Source organism: Haliaeetus leucocephalus, unplaced genomic scaffold, assembly GCF_000737465.1.
Source record: "Haliaeetus leucocephalus isolate CR32 unplaced genomic scaffold, Haliaeetus_leucocephalus-4.0 Scaffold41, whole genome shotgun sequence".
NCBI classification, from domain to species: domain Eukaryota; kingdom Metazoa; phylum Chordata; class Aves; order Accipitriformes; family Accipitridae; genus Haliaeetus; species Haliaeetus leucocephalus.
In genome coordinates this window covers 779,156-794,932 of record NW_010972477.1, presented here as the reverse complement: position 1 = coordinate 794,932, position 15,777 = coordinate 779,156, and the positions used below count along the sequence as shown (strand labels likewise).

At 43.1% G+C, this 15,777-nt stretch overlaps 1 protein-coding gene across 1 annotated transcript in view; it reads right to left on the bottom strand.

The window, feature by feature from the left end:
* The window catches only part of IGFBP1 (insulin-like growth factor binding protein 1), a 19,529-nt gene extending 5,251 nt beyond the window's left edge, over positions 1–14,278 (bottom strand). Inside the window, exon 1 of the mRNA XM_010577097.1 lies at positions 13,730–14,278. Within this exon, the coding sequence (XP_010575399.1) occupies positions 13,730–14,278 (549 nt within the window). The remainder of the gene's footprint in view (positions 1–13,729) is intronic.
* Between the last annotated feature and the right edge of the window lie 1,499 nt (positions 14,279–15,777).

Sequence of the window (15,777 nt, the reverse complement as noted above, 5' to 3'; positions counted from 1 at the left end):
GCGTCGTGGCGCTGGCGCTTCGAGCCCCCGGGCCGCGCTTCCCCTCCCCTTTCACTTTCCCCCTTTAGCATCTTTTTTTTTTTTTTCTTTCCTCCAGACGTGCAGGAATGCTTTTATTCCCTCGCCCCCCACCTCACCGCCCGAGCACGGTTAACAAGGAAGAATGTGGCGGGAGGTGGGGGGGGAAGAGTTATCCCCTCCTGCCTGTCACAAACGTCCCCTGTCCCTGACATTCGAGAAACATGTCAATGGTTAAAAAAAAAAAAAATGGGGGGGGGGGAATCCCGTTGAAACTGAAGCACCCGAGTTCGTATTCCCACAGCAACCCCTGCAACAAACCCTCGGTTTAGTTTTCGGCATGCGGCCGCGGGTCAGGAGGACACGGAGGTCCCACCGAGGACACCCTCCCCGGCCACGAAGCCCCCGGGTCCGTCGTCCCCCCCCACCCCCCGGGGGCGGCGGGTCCCGGGGGAACCCGCGGGGGCTGCGCGGCGGGGCCGGGCCGGGGCTGGGCCGGGGGGGGGGAGTCCCCAAAACAGGCACGGGGGGAACCAGGGGTTGTCACACTGGGCAGAAATCCGGGATGAGGGGATGGTCCGCTTCGCCGGCCGTCCCGTCACCCTCGCCATCCTCTCATGTCCCACCCGGCGGGGAAAAAAAGTAAAGACGCTTTCCTTTTCTTCTCCTTTGCATGCAACGGTTGTCCTACAATAAAAGCAAAAGTATTCAAACTTCACTGTGCTGAACAGATTATTTTATCCTGGTATTTGCGGTATGTACCGAGCTCGAAATAGCAAATTCCACTGTCAAGTCATCGAATGTAGCATGATTTTTGTTTGTTTGTTTGTTTGTTTTGCATTTAGTTCTCCTCTTTGGTAAATACGTCACTTGTGTGAAAGAAGCTGAAGCAGAACTGCAGAGCATTGTTTAACCTTCTATTATTCACTCTTCATTTTTGGGTATTGATGCCAAAAGTTTTATTTATAATGTAGCAAATTTTTAAGCCCCTATATTCATAACTCGGCTCTTAAAAGTACTCTCAGTGGTTACAGGCTTTTATAACTTGAGACATTTTTCAGCTAACTAACTGCTTCATCTAATTGTATTTATTTATTTATTTATTAACTCAGGTCGGTTTAGGGATCTCTATCTGGATACAGAAAAGTTGGCAGCCCTTAAAACTCACTAGCATTTTTAAGCGTTTTAAACAAAACTAATCTTACAACTTTCAAAAGAATTCTGTGGACCTCACATGTCTGACCAGGAGCAAATTTGGGCTGAAAAACCTAGGGCGAGGCACTTTCTGCAGACCATCGCAATTAGACTTGTCAAGCTCTAATACTCTTTGCCCCCCTTTCATTTCTAATTATTCTTGTACGTCTTAGAAAAGCGCGATTCTCTTACCATTCAATGATGTGAAGTGAAAAATATACAGAAATATGTCTTCTTTCCTCCCTCAAAGAGAAAAAGAAAACGATGCACAACAAAGTCCCTTTCATGAAGAAACATGGAAACAAATTACAAATGAAAAGTAGACCCAGTTGGAAAAAGACAAAGACCCAAAGAGCTCGTATGCATTTGTTTATGTGTATGCATGTATTCATTCACTTATCTATGTATGTCTCTCTGCTGTGTTAGATAGCTTTGTATGAACAGAATTGAGGAGCATTCTGCTACTGACTGCTTAACATAAGCTACTTGCCCCCGAAATGACTGTACTCCAGTGTGACTGCCACCGTCCTGCCTGCAGTTTTTCTGTCTTTAAAAAAAAAAAAAAGGACGTGAACTGAGAGGAAATAGCTTTTAATGATACACGGGAAGTGTTTTTAAAAAGGATTTTTTAACTCATCACCATCTTTTTTAAATAACCAGATAAAGACAGACACCTAATGCAAGAATGTCCTTGTCTGACGCACAGGCCTGCGTCACAAAACTTCCATTAGTTTCCGAAGAGTCTCATTCTTCCAAAGCACCATCATGTCTTTGGCATATTTTTCCTTGCTGTCGGGCAGCTGGCAGTATCTGAACTGCCTAGGCAGTTCCTAACAACTGGCAGCCTTTCAGAAGCCAGGTTTTTTCAGTTTACTCAGTAAGATTTTAAAAAAAAAAAAACAAAAACAAAAAATCCCCATAGATTATAAAACATTTTGAAGGTGGTTTTGTTTTGTTTCCTTTATGATTGCAGGTCAACTCTAAATGATGGGGCAGCCTTTTTTCCCCTTGATGTCCTTTGCACAATCAAACTGAGGAAACCTCGAAAACTGCTAAAGCAGACTTTGTGAGCAGATGTTCTTCTGCACAAAAGGTAGACCCATAAAAATCAGTCCCTTCGTATTTCATTTATACAAATATAATGAGCATACGTTAGAACGGGTTATGATAACTTAGGGCAGTATGAATCAACAAGGCAATGCTTTTGTATAGGCCATGGGACGTCAATGAAGTGAAAGCAGTGTATATGTTTATGTAGGCTCTGTTTGATGTAATACTACAACTCATCCACCAATCTCCATCTCTGACCTTGACATTGCTTTAAAGAACACAAACAGATAAGAGTCAGGAGGTTAAAAACATCCGTGATGTAAAGTTGTGTTTACTGAAGACTTTTGATGGTAAGTTTTAGGTGTTCCAACTGTTGTCCCCCAGTTTGAACCACTTGTCGAAAGACACCACATGAATCCTGGGCAAGGGTTACTTTTCTACAAGCCTTTTCCCATTGGTTTCTTAATAATTCTTAGCCAATGACCTCATTTTGCATGTTAAATAAAGTTTGGGATTTAAAAAATTTTTTTTCTTTAAAGCCACGTGGGGTGACTCATAGAACATAAAGTTTTATATAAGTTTGTGTAAAAGTGATCTTTATCCTCTAATCACCAAAAGTTCAAGTGACTTGCCAGATAATTTCCTACCGGGACTGCTTCTCTCAATATGTTTAAAAAAAAAACCCAAACAACCGCTGGAATATCCTCATTATTATTCTTTAGGTAAGAAACTAATCCTGAATTGTAAGCTTAATATCCAAAACTACTGTGTGATACACACACATACGGCATCAGGCACGTGAAGAGAAACAGCTATGACTGATAGAAATACGAAAACCCTAGGTTCTTCTCTGTTGCTTATCCCCTATCAAAAAAGCTTTATTTCAGCTCTATGGATTTTTAGGAATTTTTTATCCAAGTAATTGATGGTGCTTAGATTACTGATGAATAATTTGATTCAAGCATTCATTGATTATTTGTTGTTGCTTTGTGGCAATGACATAGATGCCATTTGGTATTATTTTTCTATTCTGGTTGAGTAAGCATGGCTTTTAGAATTAGATTCTGGATGCTGATAATGAGGTGTTCCAAGTCTGTGTTCCACTAACTTTTGCAGACTGACTTTTGCTATTTTTTTTTCCCCAGCAATTAGTTTTGCTAGAATGTGGAAAATATTTTAGAAATACCTAAAACTGCAGAAACTCTAGTAAGAGAAGAAAAGTGAGAGGCTGTCACATGGCAAGTCTAGCTAGGGAAGGCTGTGGACTTTCTGCATCGAATCATAGGTTGTCAGGTTCAAAAAAAAGAGAGGAAAAAGTAATTTATTTCCTCGGTGGCACCCAAAGCGTTTGGGCGCTGAGTAAAATGCCTTGTTCACAATGTTGTGCGTGCATAGACCAGCCAGATGATTATTTTTTAGCAAGACAGGTTAAAGTCCTTTAGTCATCCTACCACGGGCCAGCTGCTCCATGCAGTGATGGCACAAGTGTGAGTTTGCTTAGCTGGAGAAATGATGCAGCAACACTTTGACTTACAAGCTGAAAGCACGCTGCAGAGCGCGAGTTCCTCTGCGGAGAGTTAATGTACAAAAGCTTCTGCTTCACCCCTTCTGCTGTACTCGTCACTAACAGCATCACTAACCCCAGGCAGGGCTATTCCCGGGGACCAGCCGTGGAAGTAAAGGCTTTTCGGTGCCTACCAGAGCGAGCGATAGCTTAGCAGGGGCTTCGAAAAATGTAAATGGGGCTTTTAGCGCTGGCTCCAGGCACCCAAACTAGCATCAGCTGTTTAAATCTCTTTGTATTCTCCAGCCAGCGTGTCTCTCCGGGCCCAGAAAGAGAAAAGAGCACCCGCCGGCAGGTGATGTGCCCTGCGCTGCAGTCCTCCAGGGCTGTGGGCACTGATGACAGAAGTCTCCAGCCTTCACCACCGTTAGGTTGACTTTCTTAAGTGGTTGCTATCGTATCCTGATAAAGGAAAGGTAAATTCCCCCGAGATTTACTCTAAAAGCCATTTAAATGTAGTAGGGCTTTCAAATACATATTAAGGCATCTGATGTGAAGGACTGTTTGAGACAGTAACAGAAGGCTCCTGCTCACTTGAATGTCACACGGCTTAAATGCCAGGATGCACATGAAACTCCCCTTCCCTCCCCAAACTCATACACGGCTTTCCAGGAACCAGCCTTTCCCCGTGCAGGAGGGAGACAGGTAGGCAGTACTGACGGAGAAAAAGTGAGATCCAGCCCCAGACCAGGGGCATCATAGTCATGTCACAGCCCGGCGGACAACTCGGGGGGCAAGGTGTCCGTGGGACAACAGCCAACAATAATTCATTTATATTGGTATATACCTCATCAAACACAACAGTGGCTATTCTCTTTCGCAGTAGAGAGGCTGGATTTTTGAAGGAGCTTACTGCTAACCCAAAAATGGAGGGGAGGCAGTTTCAAGTTCCTGCGCTTTTCTTCTGAGGCTTCAAGAAGGCTTTTCTCCTCTCTGAGTATATTTGGCTGTTAGTACTAGAATGTAAGATGCTGTTCTTTCATGTTTTTATCCTTTTAAAAATGCTAATAAAAATACGAATAAGTCAAGAAGTCCATTTTCTCTGGTTATCCGTCCTATGAAGTGAGAAGCCAAAACTGGGGGACAAACACGCCCGAACTGAGCGTACCAGGGGAACAGGGGCTGGGCTGCAGGAGGCAGCAGCCTGGAATTCCCGGCAAGCCAGCAAGAGGGCTGTTACTGACAGCAAAATGATACGCTGTTAAAACAGGAGCGCACATTTCTCTGGATCATTTACGATTGTCTTCCACATTTAGGCTATTCACTTCTGCACTGGTTCTTACGTTTTGCCTGGCTGCTTTTGTCAAGAAATCTGTTCCTGCCTTTTGTCCTGGGGCATTTCTGATTTCAGCAATGTCATTGCTACTAATTGTTATTATAATATTGTTGCTAGCAATAACAAGAGTACTTTTTTTTTCAGGTTTCAGAGCCTCTACTGTTTCCCCAGAGGACGGGAGACCGGAGTCTGGGACTGCAGTCAGTTCTGGAGGGCTTGAGGCTTGCACAGAGAACTGAAACCAGGTAAGCTGCTGCTGCCGGGATTCAGGGCTGCCTGAGCTATTCAAACACCTCCACCGCTGAATTCGTGCCCGATAGTTATCAAGTGTGAAAGCTTTGGATGCTCACTGCAGCCTTAACCTACATGTACTTACTATTTCAAACTCTTTGCAGGGGATCCACAGTGAGGTGTAGGCAAGTTCACGCTGTCCAGAGGAAGGAAGATGCTCAGAGGTGCTGGCCTCTGCCTGGGACCCCCGGACCTTCTGGTGTGCGGGGAGCAGGGCTTGCTTTCTGTGCGAAGAGGTAGGAGAACAGCCCGAAGACCAAAGTAACTGTGAGGCACAACACCCTCGTCCAGGCAGGTCACCCTGCGTGGCACCTACTCTTGGGCGAATGCACCTCAGCAAGCATTTTAGAGAAAACTGAAGCTGCTAACTCTACTTGTCAGCAGTTTAAAGGCTCCTTGAAGGAGAGCACTTTTTGAAAATAGAGACATGAAGGGGTTAATCCTGCCTGTTATTATATCAAAATCACACTGGAGATAAGATTGAATGTCACACGAATATTTGCCTGACCTACTGTATAAATAATCTCTGCCATCAAACACAGAGATCACACAGAGTTACTGGATTAAAAAAAAAAAATCAATATAATTAATGTATAATGAAACAAAGCAAAAAGCCAAGATTAGATTGTCAAGGCACTTTCTTACAGATGAAAGCAGAGTGCCTCTCTTTACAAATAGGAATTTGACTGCATTCAATAAATCACTGTGATTTTGCCTTCTGTAGCAGAGACACCTGGAAAGGAATAAAACTTCTAGTGACCCACAGCTTGGTGATGAGGGGTCAGTTATAAAAACTAAGGCAGACACAGAGAAGAATTATTAGATGTCTCAAAAGCTTTTCTCTCATGAAATCTGATTAATGGAGCTGTTGTAGAAATGCATGTATGTGTAACTATAAAAGTAAGACTTTCATTTTTTTGTGGTTGTTGCTGTTATTACAATCAGCGACGGGTTGACCATGACATGGTCAACATGCAAAAATAAACAACTCCCCCAACACCACCGCCTTTTTAATGTAATTTTCTACATTTTCATATATAGCGCTTCCCCCTCCCCGCTCTGATTTGATAATTTTCTCAAAGATATCTTTCTAGTGAAAACAGGCTTTACAGACTTATTAAGTATATGCAAAAAATACACCTTTTAAAATATCAGTTCTAGTCTTATTTAACTCCACTGATTTTGCATTCTGAGAAACTGGAATGGCCAATCCACCTTTTAGGTGTCATAAGTCTGCTCTTGTGTTTTTGCTTGCCTTGTTCATCTCTTCTGCAAGTGTAGTCATCACAGTCTTTTCATTTTGCCAGTCTCATGTAATAGCTTTGCTCTGTGTTTTCTTTTCTTGAATCAATTTTTATCATCACCCAGTTGTGGCCAAAACCACTCACCTGCTACTGAATATGCTAGTCAAGGTCAGGATACACTATTGATTTGTATGCTTGCATCATAACCTTTGTAGTGTAATTTCTAATCCTATGGTCTCAGTGGACTTTTTCTCAGGCAACCAGGGGCGTTCAGGATGCCAAACAGCACTTCTTTCTCTACCATCCCAGTTCCACCCCTTCTTTCTTCCCTCTAGCATAGTTACAATTATAACACGTATCCGCGTTAGCATACGTGTTGTAATTAGAAGTTTTCGATTGCAATTTTAAGCCTTCCGCCTACTTGTAATGCCTTCCCTCCCACAGTGGCAAAGCCTGTTGCTGTTGTTGAGCTATGGTTTGCGCAGGTTTGGGGGTTTTGTGTGTTTTTTTTCTTAGAGAGGAGCAACAAGTGCTAAAGCACCCCTCTCCTTTGTATGAATACTCTCACACAGCACCAGTTTGATTTAATTGCATGCTGTATGATGCAACAAATTGCTCAGTGCTCTCTTGGCTGGGAAGTATACTTTGAAACCCATTTTACCTAGGCATCTTGTAAGTGCTTTTTTGGGCCCAGTTTCTCTCCCGGTAAATTTGTCAGCAGTATGCTGCCCATGCTTTCTTTCCTATACCTGAATTCACATCACCTTTCTATACTAGGAAGTTGGATTATTCCATTTCTAGGAAGAGAACCTTTGTTTTCCTATTCTAGAGGTATGAGATATTTCTTTTCCCCTTTCATTGCTGGCATCTCCTCTTTAGAAGAAGGTGTAAGACGTAAGCTTTAGGAGGCTTACGGTATCTGCCAGTAGAAGGTCACTACAGGGGACAAACCTGCAATGACATGAGGAGCTGAAAGCAGAAGCCAGTTAGAAGAGGACATACATGTGGAGCTAGGAAAGGCCAAAAGGATGAAATGGAGGACAACAAAAGGGATCAAAATGGCAGCAACAGTAAGAAGCAGAAAAGAAATGATTTCTTTCTTTCTTTTTTTGCTCCCTGGGAGTAATGAAGGATGTTTTTCCCCTTCTTCTTTCCATTTCTTCAATAAAAATGAATTAAACCAGAACACCCCCACCCCCCCCCAAACCTTCAAGACATAAAATACCACAGATGCAGGACAGTGAGTCACTGACCTATGATGCAAGCTCAATCTTCTTTTTTAATGGATACTTAGGCAAAGTGGAACAACTTTGACAGGTAACACTTAAAAGCCCTGACTCCCCAGCAAGTCTGGAGATGGTGATTACTGCCTTGTGACCTAGGACGCTTGGTTTCAAGGTCCTGTCTCAGATGAGAAGGGGATTGGAAATGCCGTCTTCCCGGAGTTTTTTCCTGTGGGCTGCTGAAACTAAAGGCAGATAGATCTACCTCGTGTCTGCCTGGTGTCTGCCACACACCTCCTGCACACAGGTCCCATTTCAGGGTGGAGGGGTGGGACTGGTGCAAAGTGCTGTGAGACCACGTGCATGGGCAGACCTGGGAGGCTGGCAACCAGGAGCTGCTGTCAAGCTCTACAGGGGGTTTGCATGTCCATTGGGACTGACTGCACCATCAAACAAAATTTCATTGCATAGGGGCATTAGGTACCTACAGAGCAGTACAAGGACTGACCAGCAGATCAGACTTTTCGGGGGGGGGGGGGGGGGGCGGGCCCTGGGGGGGGGCCCGGGAGTTGGGCCGGGGTCTAGCTTTTAATAACATTTGAAATTGTTGCCCAATAGCTTCAACTGGTCCAACTTTCCTAGGTGCTGCTAGGCTCAGTCAAAACTTCAGTATGTTTGTTCCTTTTTTTCTATTAAGTTGGAAGCATTGAGGAGTGAGCTGTTTTAATAGGCATTGTGGACCGCAATAACAGATGGAGCTTAGGGAGACTTCTGTGCTTGTATGCCCTGTAGAACAAAACATACTAGAGTACAGGTCAGTGATACTGCTGTGTGATATATTACTCAGGGTTTTGTCCATAGCAGGAATGTAACTGTGTTGCGATTTAGGGAGAAAAAAAAAAAAAATCTGTTTTTGTTTAAGAGTTTTCTACTTTTCCTAGTTATCCTAAAATTGTTCAGCTATGATCAGCGACAAAGTAACTTAGTTACCAGTTCTGTGTTATTTAAATCTGAAATATGTTAAATATGTGTGCTAAACATTTTTTTCTTCAATCTGGCCTCCTACAGCAGCACTGCAGCTGGGCAGAGCGCTCCCAGCTCTGTCAACAGGAGCGTTACCATTGCTTCAGTGGGAACAAGGCCGAGCTCATAAATCCAGGGTGAAGACACTTCTGTCTCTTCCCTCTGTTCTTGGTAGTGTTTTCGTTCTTCCCCATCCAACATCATGCTTAGTCACCATCAGCAGGTAGATTGTGTAATATCCGTTCAGAGACAAGTGTACTGAAAACAGTTGCCTAGGTCAAGGTCATAGCTTAGCTCCTACAGGAAAAATACGGCCCTAAAAGAACACCCTCGGTGGGAAGGCTGCTCTGAACTTACAAACATGTCCAGTGTTGCATTTGAAAGCCAGGACAAGACCAAGGCTCAAGAACCTGTTGCAACTCTGGTTCACATTCATCCACACAGAAAAAGGGCTTTTTATTTTAGAAAACATGATGCCTTGGGGGTTATCTTCTCCTAAGAATCTGGTGTCCATAATCCCTAATCTTTTCCAACTTCAACACCTGCAATCCGTACTTAAGGTCCCTGATAATTAGAGAGGCCTGTTTTTTGGAGGTGTTGGACTCTAGGCTGCTTTTAAGTTTTGGGTTTTTTATACTGTGGTGATACTGCAGTATAAATATCCATAAAGGAACTTTGCACATGAAGAGCTGCTAACCAAACAGTAATTCGCCATTGTTGCCACTAGAGGATGGACATTAAACAACATTGGAACCGCATACTACTAGTGCCTTTCTCAAAGCCTGTTCTTTTCAAAGTGTATGTGCACACTGTAACAGAAAACTAGCTGTATCATTAAACTTAAACCTTAAACTCCAGCAGACTTGGCAGTCTACTGGAGAAACAAATGAAAGTGCAAACCCTGAAAACAAAAGAAATACTAGGGTTTTTTTCATTTTGTCCCAATGGATATACTTATATGTGAAGTGCAATAATAGCAGTGTGGGTTTGTATCTGTAGTTTGATGTATGTAGTTTCATATTCCCTAAGATCCTGGCTTTTAAAAATTAGAGACAAGCCTTTCTTTGGGAACATCATTCATTAGGGGTTAACATGCAGTTTAGTACTATATAGGTCTGGTTGAAGTCCCTCGGTATTCTAACTTATAATTAACAATAATACTGTTGATGTAGAGTATCAGACACATTTCAGAAACCCCCTGAAGCACCAATTAAGTCTATTAATATTTTCTCATGAAAGGCTATCAAAGCAATATTGTGACTTTTGCAAATTCGTGTGGACCTAAATTACTGCGAGATAAATGCTATGCAGTCTTTTGTATTTCTTTTTAAACATTCCAGACAGAGGAAATAGAAGTAGTTTCCAAAATCCTGAAAGCCTTTAGTTTTTTGCATCTGCCTGTCTGATACAGCTTCAGGACTTGCAAAGACCAAGTCAAAGTCAATTCTGTGTTACCACTCCGGGCAATTTGTTTCCCGCCACCGAGGAAAATCTCTGGGATTTTATTGGCACCAACTAGTTCCATGAATCTGGCAGGACAGCAGCCTTGTTCCCTGGAAAACTTTCCCAGCATTTACTGTGTCCTGAATCTTAGAAAGTTTTGCGTTGCACTTGGCACAAACCCAAAGACCTCTTAGATGTTAAGCACCCATATTCCCTGGATTCCTCTTGCATTTGATGTAGCCTGAAGCAGGGCCTGAGAAGGACTTTCCCAGCAACTACATCCCTGGCCTGCTAAGGGCTGGGAACTTGGTCCAACTGGCCTTTAATGACCTTTCCACTTGGCCTGGCATCATGGAGGGGGTCAACCTAAGTAGACAAAGGCACTTTAGGGGTCTGACAGCTGAGGCTGAGTTTTGGTGGCAGACTGACATCAGGTACTGGAGGGTATCAGATGGGCAAGGAACCCAGCAGCAAAGAGCAGGCACAGAAGACAGAAGACTTGTGTGTCTTATCAGGATGGAAGCCGCTAGAGGCCAGATTGGAGAAGACATTAGATAGAGACCTTTGAAGACCAGAGAACTGGATGGGCTCAGGCAGGAGCCAAGAGTGACTTCGAGAGGTGAGTGGGAGAGAGAAAAGCAGAAGCAGTATCAAGACTCGCTGAGACCAGGATGAGAAGCCTGAAGAAGGAACAAGTGGAACTGGCTATCTGGGAAGGTACAAATAAACAAGAGACAGAACTGGGTCATTTGGATTAAGCACTGGGTCATGCGGCCAGACTAATCTGTGCTTGTCCCAGGGGTAGAGGAGGGTTTTACGCTAACCTTGCACTTGCCTGATGTTAGTTCAGCCCCTGGCACAAATCATAGATGCTGATGAAATGCCTGCAAGCTCAAGGGGAATAGCAGCACATCTGCAGCCATGCCTATTTTATCTCAAAAGCAGCTTGTGATCTACATCAGCCAGCAGCTCCCTGGTTGCCAGAGGAACCTGTGGAGGCCAGACAAGCAGCCTGGGTAACACACACAAACAAATACCAGAACATTAACTAAACATCAGACCAAGTAAGCATGCCTTGGCTGGTGACCTGAGGGGCAACATCACCCCACTGCCTGGCTACCACAGAAAGCCAGGTCTGAGGACAAGGCTGTTCTCCTGAGAAACTCTGAAGAGTTTCACTTCAGGAATCATTAGCATAAACATCCTAATTCCTTTTAAATCCTGAGAGAGGTTGTAAAACCACAACGCTGCTCACATTTTTGAGTGTAACACAGCTGCTATTGGTTAGCCTGTCTCATAACGTTGGCTTGGGCCATGCTCCTGTTTCTCTGCCATCTTGGACGTGAGCTAATGCAAGTTTCAGTGTGTAAGAAGGAAATTAAAAAGCTTCCCTTGCCTCCATCCTTAATTTGCAGCTTCTTTTGAACAGGACCTCTCCCCTTTGGAGTAATTAGATAGGGCCTGGGACAGGCTGAAAAAATCAGTACAGCCACACAAATGCAGGGATATGTGTGTGCATGCAGTAAATCCGTTCTGGATCCCTGTTGGTGACACCCCATAGATCACTTAGAAGTGTTAAGCTCTGCCTAAAGATTAAGTGGCAGACAGCAGTAGGAACTAACATGAGCATTATGCTTTTTGCATCACTTCTTGACCGGTGCTTCAGAAAGAGTTGCTCTGAGCTAAATTGCCATTTTGCCACTAGAGCTGTCAGGGAAGACACCCTTCTTCCCCTCCGTGCAGCAGCTCCAGGGAAAAACAGAAGCCCCATAACCCCTCAGAGCACAGAATTGAGCGTTAAGGATCTCCAGTGCAACAGTGAGGTGCATTTACAGTCCAGGCCTGGGGCAAACTCATTTTGAGCCAAAACTTCAAAACAAACTCTCATTAATTAGTAATCTCTAGAGGGTGGCCTCCCTCCTTGGTGCCTCTCACTATTTCCTCATCTCCCCAGCTAGCAGCAAAAACATTCCCGATTGCATCAGTTTTGATTACTCTTTAGATGAGGAGATTCTCCTTTGGCTAACCAGGATTGCGCTCTTCTGTGGCCACTGGGACTTTGTCACTTAAGGAACACCAGCAGCCCTACAAGATTTGAACACTACACAAAAGAGTATGGTCAGGAAGAGCTGTGGCAGGATGAAGAATGATTCTTACACAAAGTTCTCCCTCCCTTCTTTGTTCCAGGCCTTCAGCCGTTACGAATTAACATTGGCTGTCATGTAGAGGCACTTCTTAATTTGTACCGGACTCCTCCTAGATTTAAAGGGCAAAAAGAATCATAAAACCAACCAAACAACAAAAGAAGAACATTTTTGAAGGAAAGGGGAAGTCTAACAGACACTATAGTCAGGTGTGTGATTTACTGGAACCAGCTATTCCCACAAGAAGGATGTGATGGCACTAATTCCATAAGTAGTTCAATCAAGCTTCTTCAATTGTCAGTTCGTGTTCAGTTGCTTCTTCAATGTTTTTAAGTTGACGAAGCAGCCATTCTCTTTCTTTCTTTCTCTGTTATAGAAAAGAAATACTAATCAACCTAATCCATTCAGATGTTTGTTTGTTAAAGCAGGTGACAACATACACAAAGGCATTATGAACCCAACTGGAAGTTTTCACTTGTTTTTAGATAAGAAGCCTTTACTTTCAGAGCGGGCAAGTTTTCCTGAGTTTCCAACACACCCATGAACAATATGGTACAGGGCAAAAAACAAACCAGAACAGAATGTGATGTCTTCACACTGACGTGACAGCCTTCAGAGTCTAACTCTGCTGCCTCCCTATCCTTTCCGTGGGCTTTCCACAGGGCCCTTGCCAATAATCAGAGTTCTAGGAAATTGAGTTCTTGTGCTCCACAGAACAGAAGAATAGAGACCTGCATAAGGTCCATTAATCTAAACTTTCCCAAGGAAACCCTACACTAATTGAAGGACTGCACACAAGACCCTATTTGCAATGACTGGCATTTTTTTTTATAAAGCACTACAATTTGGATTAAACAAGGAAAGTAGTAGATTATTTGTTTCTCCAGTTTTAGTTAACTTGCCAACATTAAGAAACTTGAAAAAAAATCACTGATTTCTACCCATTCTTACATTTCTCCTAAAGAAAGATATATTTAAAAAAATGTACTTTTGTACTAGTGTACACTAGTCACGCAAGCTCACAAGCTGAAGCAAGTACTAGTTTGGAACACTGCATCCCATCCAGTCTGTGATTAGGAATGATACCACAGAGTCTAGCAGGTTATGACCCAATTCATAAATACAAGTTCTCACTGATAAAGTTGTGGAGTTGTTCCGTAACTAAAATATTCTCACATTATTAGAAAGACCTGTATATATTCAGCATTGGTAGGAAGTTGTATAGCTTATCTGTTTCATAACTAAAGGAAAGCCATTACCACAAGAGCTTTATCAGTTTTCTTCTTTCTGGTTTTTACTATCGGGCTATCTTTTATCCCTGGTATTCCCGTAACAAGCCATGAAGATCCACTCTTGCGAGTTACTGCAGCCTCCTCAGATGCTTTGGTGGGAGCCTGACTTTCCGTGTTTGGTACAACCTTGTCACTTGGCTCTTCATTTGATTCCTCAGAGGCCAACACCGTGGAAAGCCTCCTTCTAGAAAACACAACCTGAGAGCTTTGGCTTATCTCTTTGTTTAATTCTTGCGAGTCAAACGCTGTTGAAAGCCTCTTCGGAGACATATGGGGGAAGTATGCTTCAACACTTACTGATGATACTTGAGCTAACGATCTCCTTCGATTTGATTTTGGCATTGGAGATCCATAAACTCTCTTGCTGACATTTTGGTCCTTGATTGACTGATTTGTCAGATCTGTAAGAGATGGCATTGTTCTTGAAAGCATTGAGTCCACTGGCGTGCTGTGTTTCACCATTCGCTTTTTCAGAGATCTTTTAACATTCAGGAAAGAATCTTCTTCCTCTGACATCTTGAAGTCAGGTTTATTGCCTTAAGAAAGTAAGAAGAGAAAATTGTGTCTCTGCTCACATAGCAAGAGGTGCCATGTAAGGTGTTCAGCTGCTGCAAAGACAAATAGGTGTTCCTATTTTCATGTCTGCATTCTCCCTTTACATGGAATTTATCCTTTGTCTAGATCAGTGGTCTTCAAGGGTTTGAAACAGCCACGTTGAAAACTGAACATTAGAAGACAGCTTGTCACACATACAACACTTACCCCTGTCCCACCCCTCAGCATGTGGAGCTCCACATATACTAGAATTTTTTTAAGATCTCATTAATTGCAACATCATTAAGACAGTGTTTCGTCGTTCAGAGTATATAAATAATATACTTCCAGGGTTGCAGCCACTAACAGTGGGTGGGTAGGTGAAAACTGTTAGATACCAGAGGGATTACCACAGTGCAGCAAAAATTCAAGTGCTCTAGGGATGTGCAAAGTTCTGGATTCAAACAAGCATCTCTTAGTCCAATTGCCAGTTTGTTTCTCTTGTTTTCTTAAAAGGGGGTTCACAAACCTCTCATTCCCTCCTACTTACTTGGCATTTGGCTTATTTCTGCTGATCCTAAACCATGTTCTGTGCGAGTCCGTTTTCAACTGACTTTACAACAAGGTTGCAAGGTTGATTTTGTTAGTAGCATTTCCCCTACTCATTTGCCAACCCCCAGCAAAAAGGAACTTGACTTCTTACACGTGGAGAAGCCCAAGATAAATATATCCAGTTTAAGATAAATATCTGAATTAGATGAGCAGTTAAGGACTTTAGTAACTGTTGAACTCTTTGCTTTCATGAGGCAGTTCAGATATTTCATGCAGGTTGATTGCATGAAGCTCATCAAGGGGGAAATATGTTTTAAGTGCCCATATTCTAAGCCCTATAGATCAAAGGCCTTGGTGGGGGCTGGTAGGACAATGGGACTACAATGAAGGGGGCACAGGAGGACAGCGAGAGATCTTTGCTGAAGTAAAAGGCACCAGTTCTCCCTTCCTTGTCAAGGTGTTGCACCTGTGTAGGGGCAGAGTTTCTAAAGGGGAGGCAAGAGGTGGAGCACTGACTCTTCAGTGCAGCAAGAGTCAGGTGTTTTGTGTTTTTTTTTTTTTCCCCCTTGGAGAGAAGGGAGGAAAAAGGAATCCCATTATCACTTTTATTTGGGTACCCATTTCTCCCCTCACTTCTTAGCAGTGCTAGCTCGTGTGACGCAGTATAAGCGGCGCTCAGCCTGCAGACACTGCCTTTTTCCTTTCCTGCTCAGCCAGCTTGACTTCCCTTGGTCTTTGTCATAGAAGCTTACTGTCAGTAAGCTTGCATGATTAAACTTAGATAGGGAATAAGAAGGAGTTTGCAACCATCACCGCACCACAAGCCCATCCTCAGCTATACATTTTGATGCCTTCCCCTCACTCATTAAAGTTTAGATGGCCAATTAAAAGCTATTTTTTATTTAAAGTTAGTTTTTAAAGAATATAAT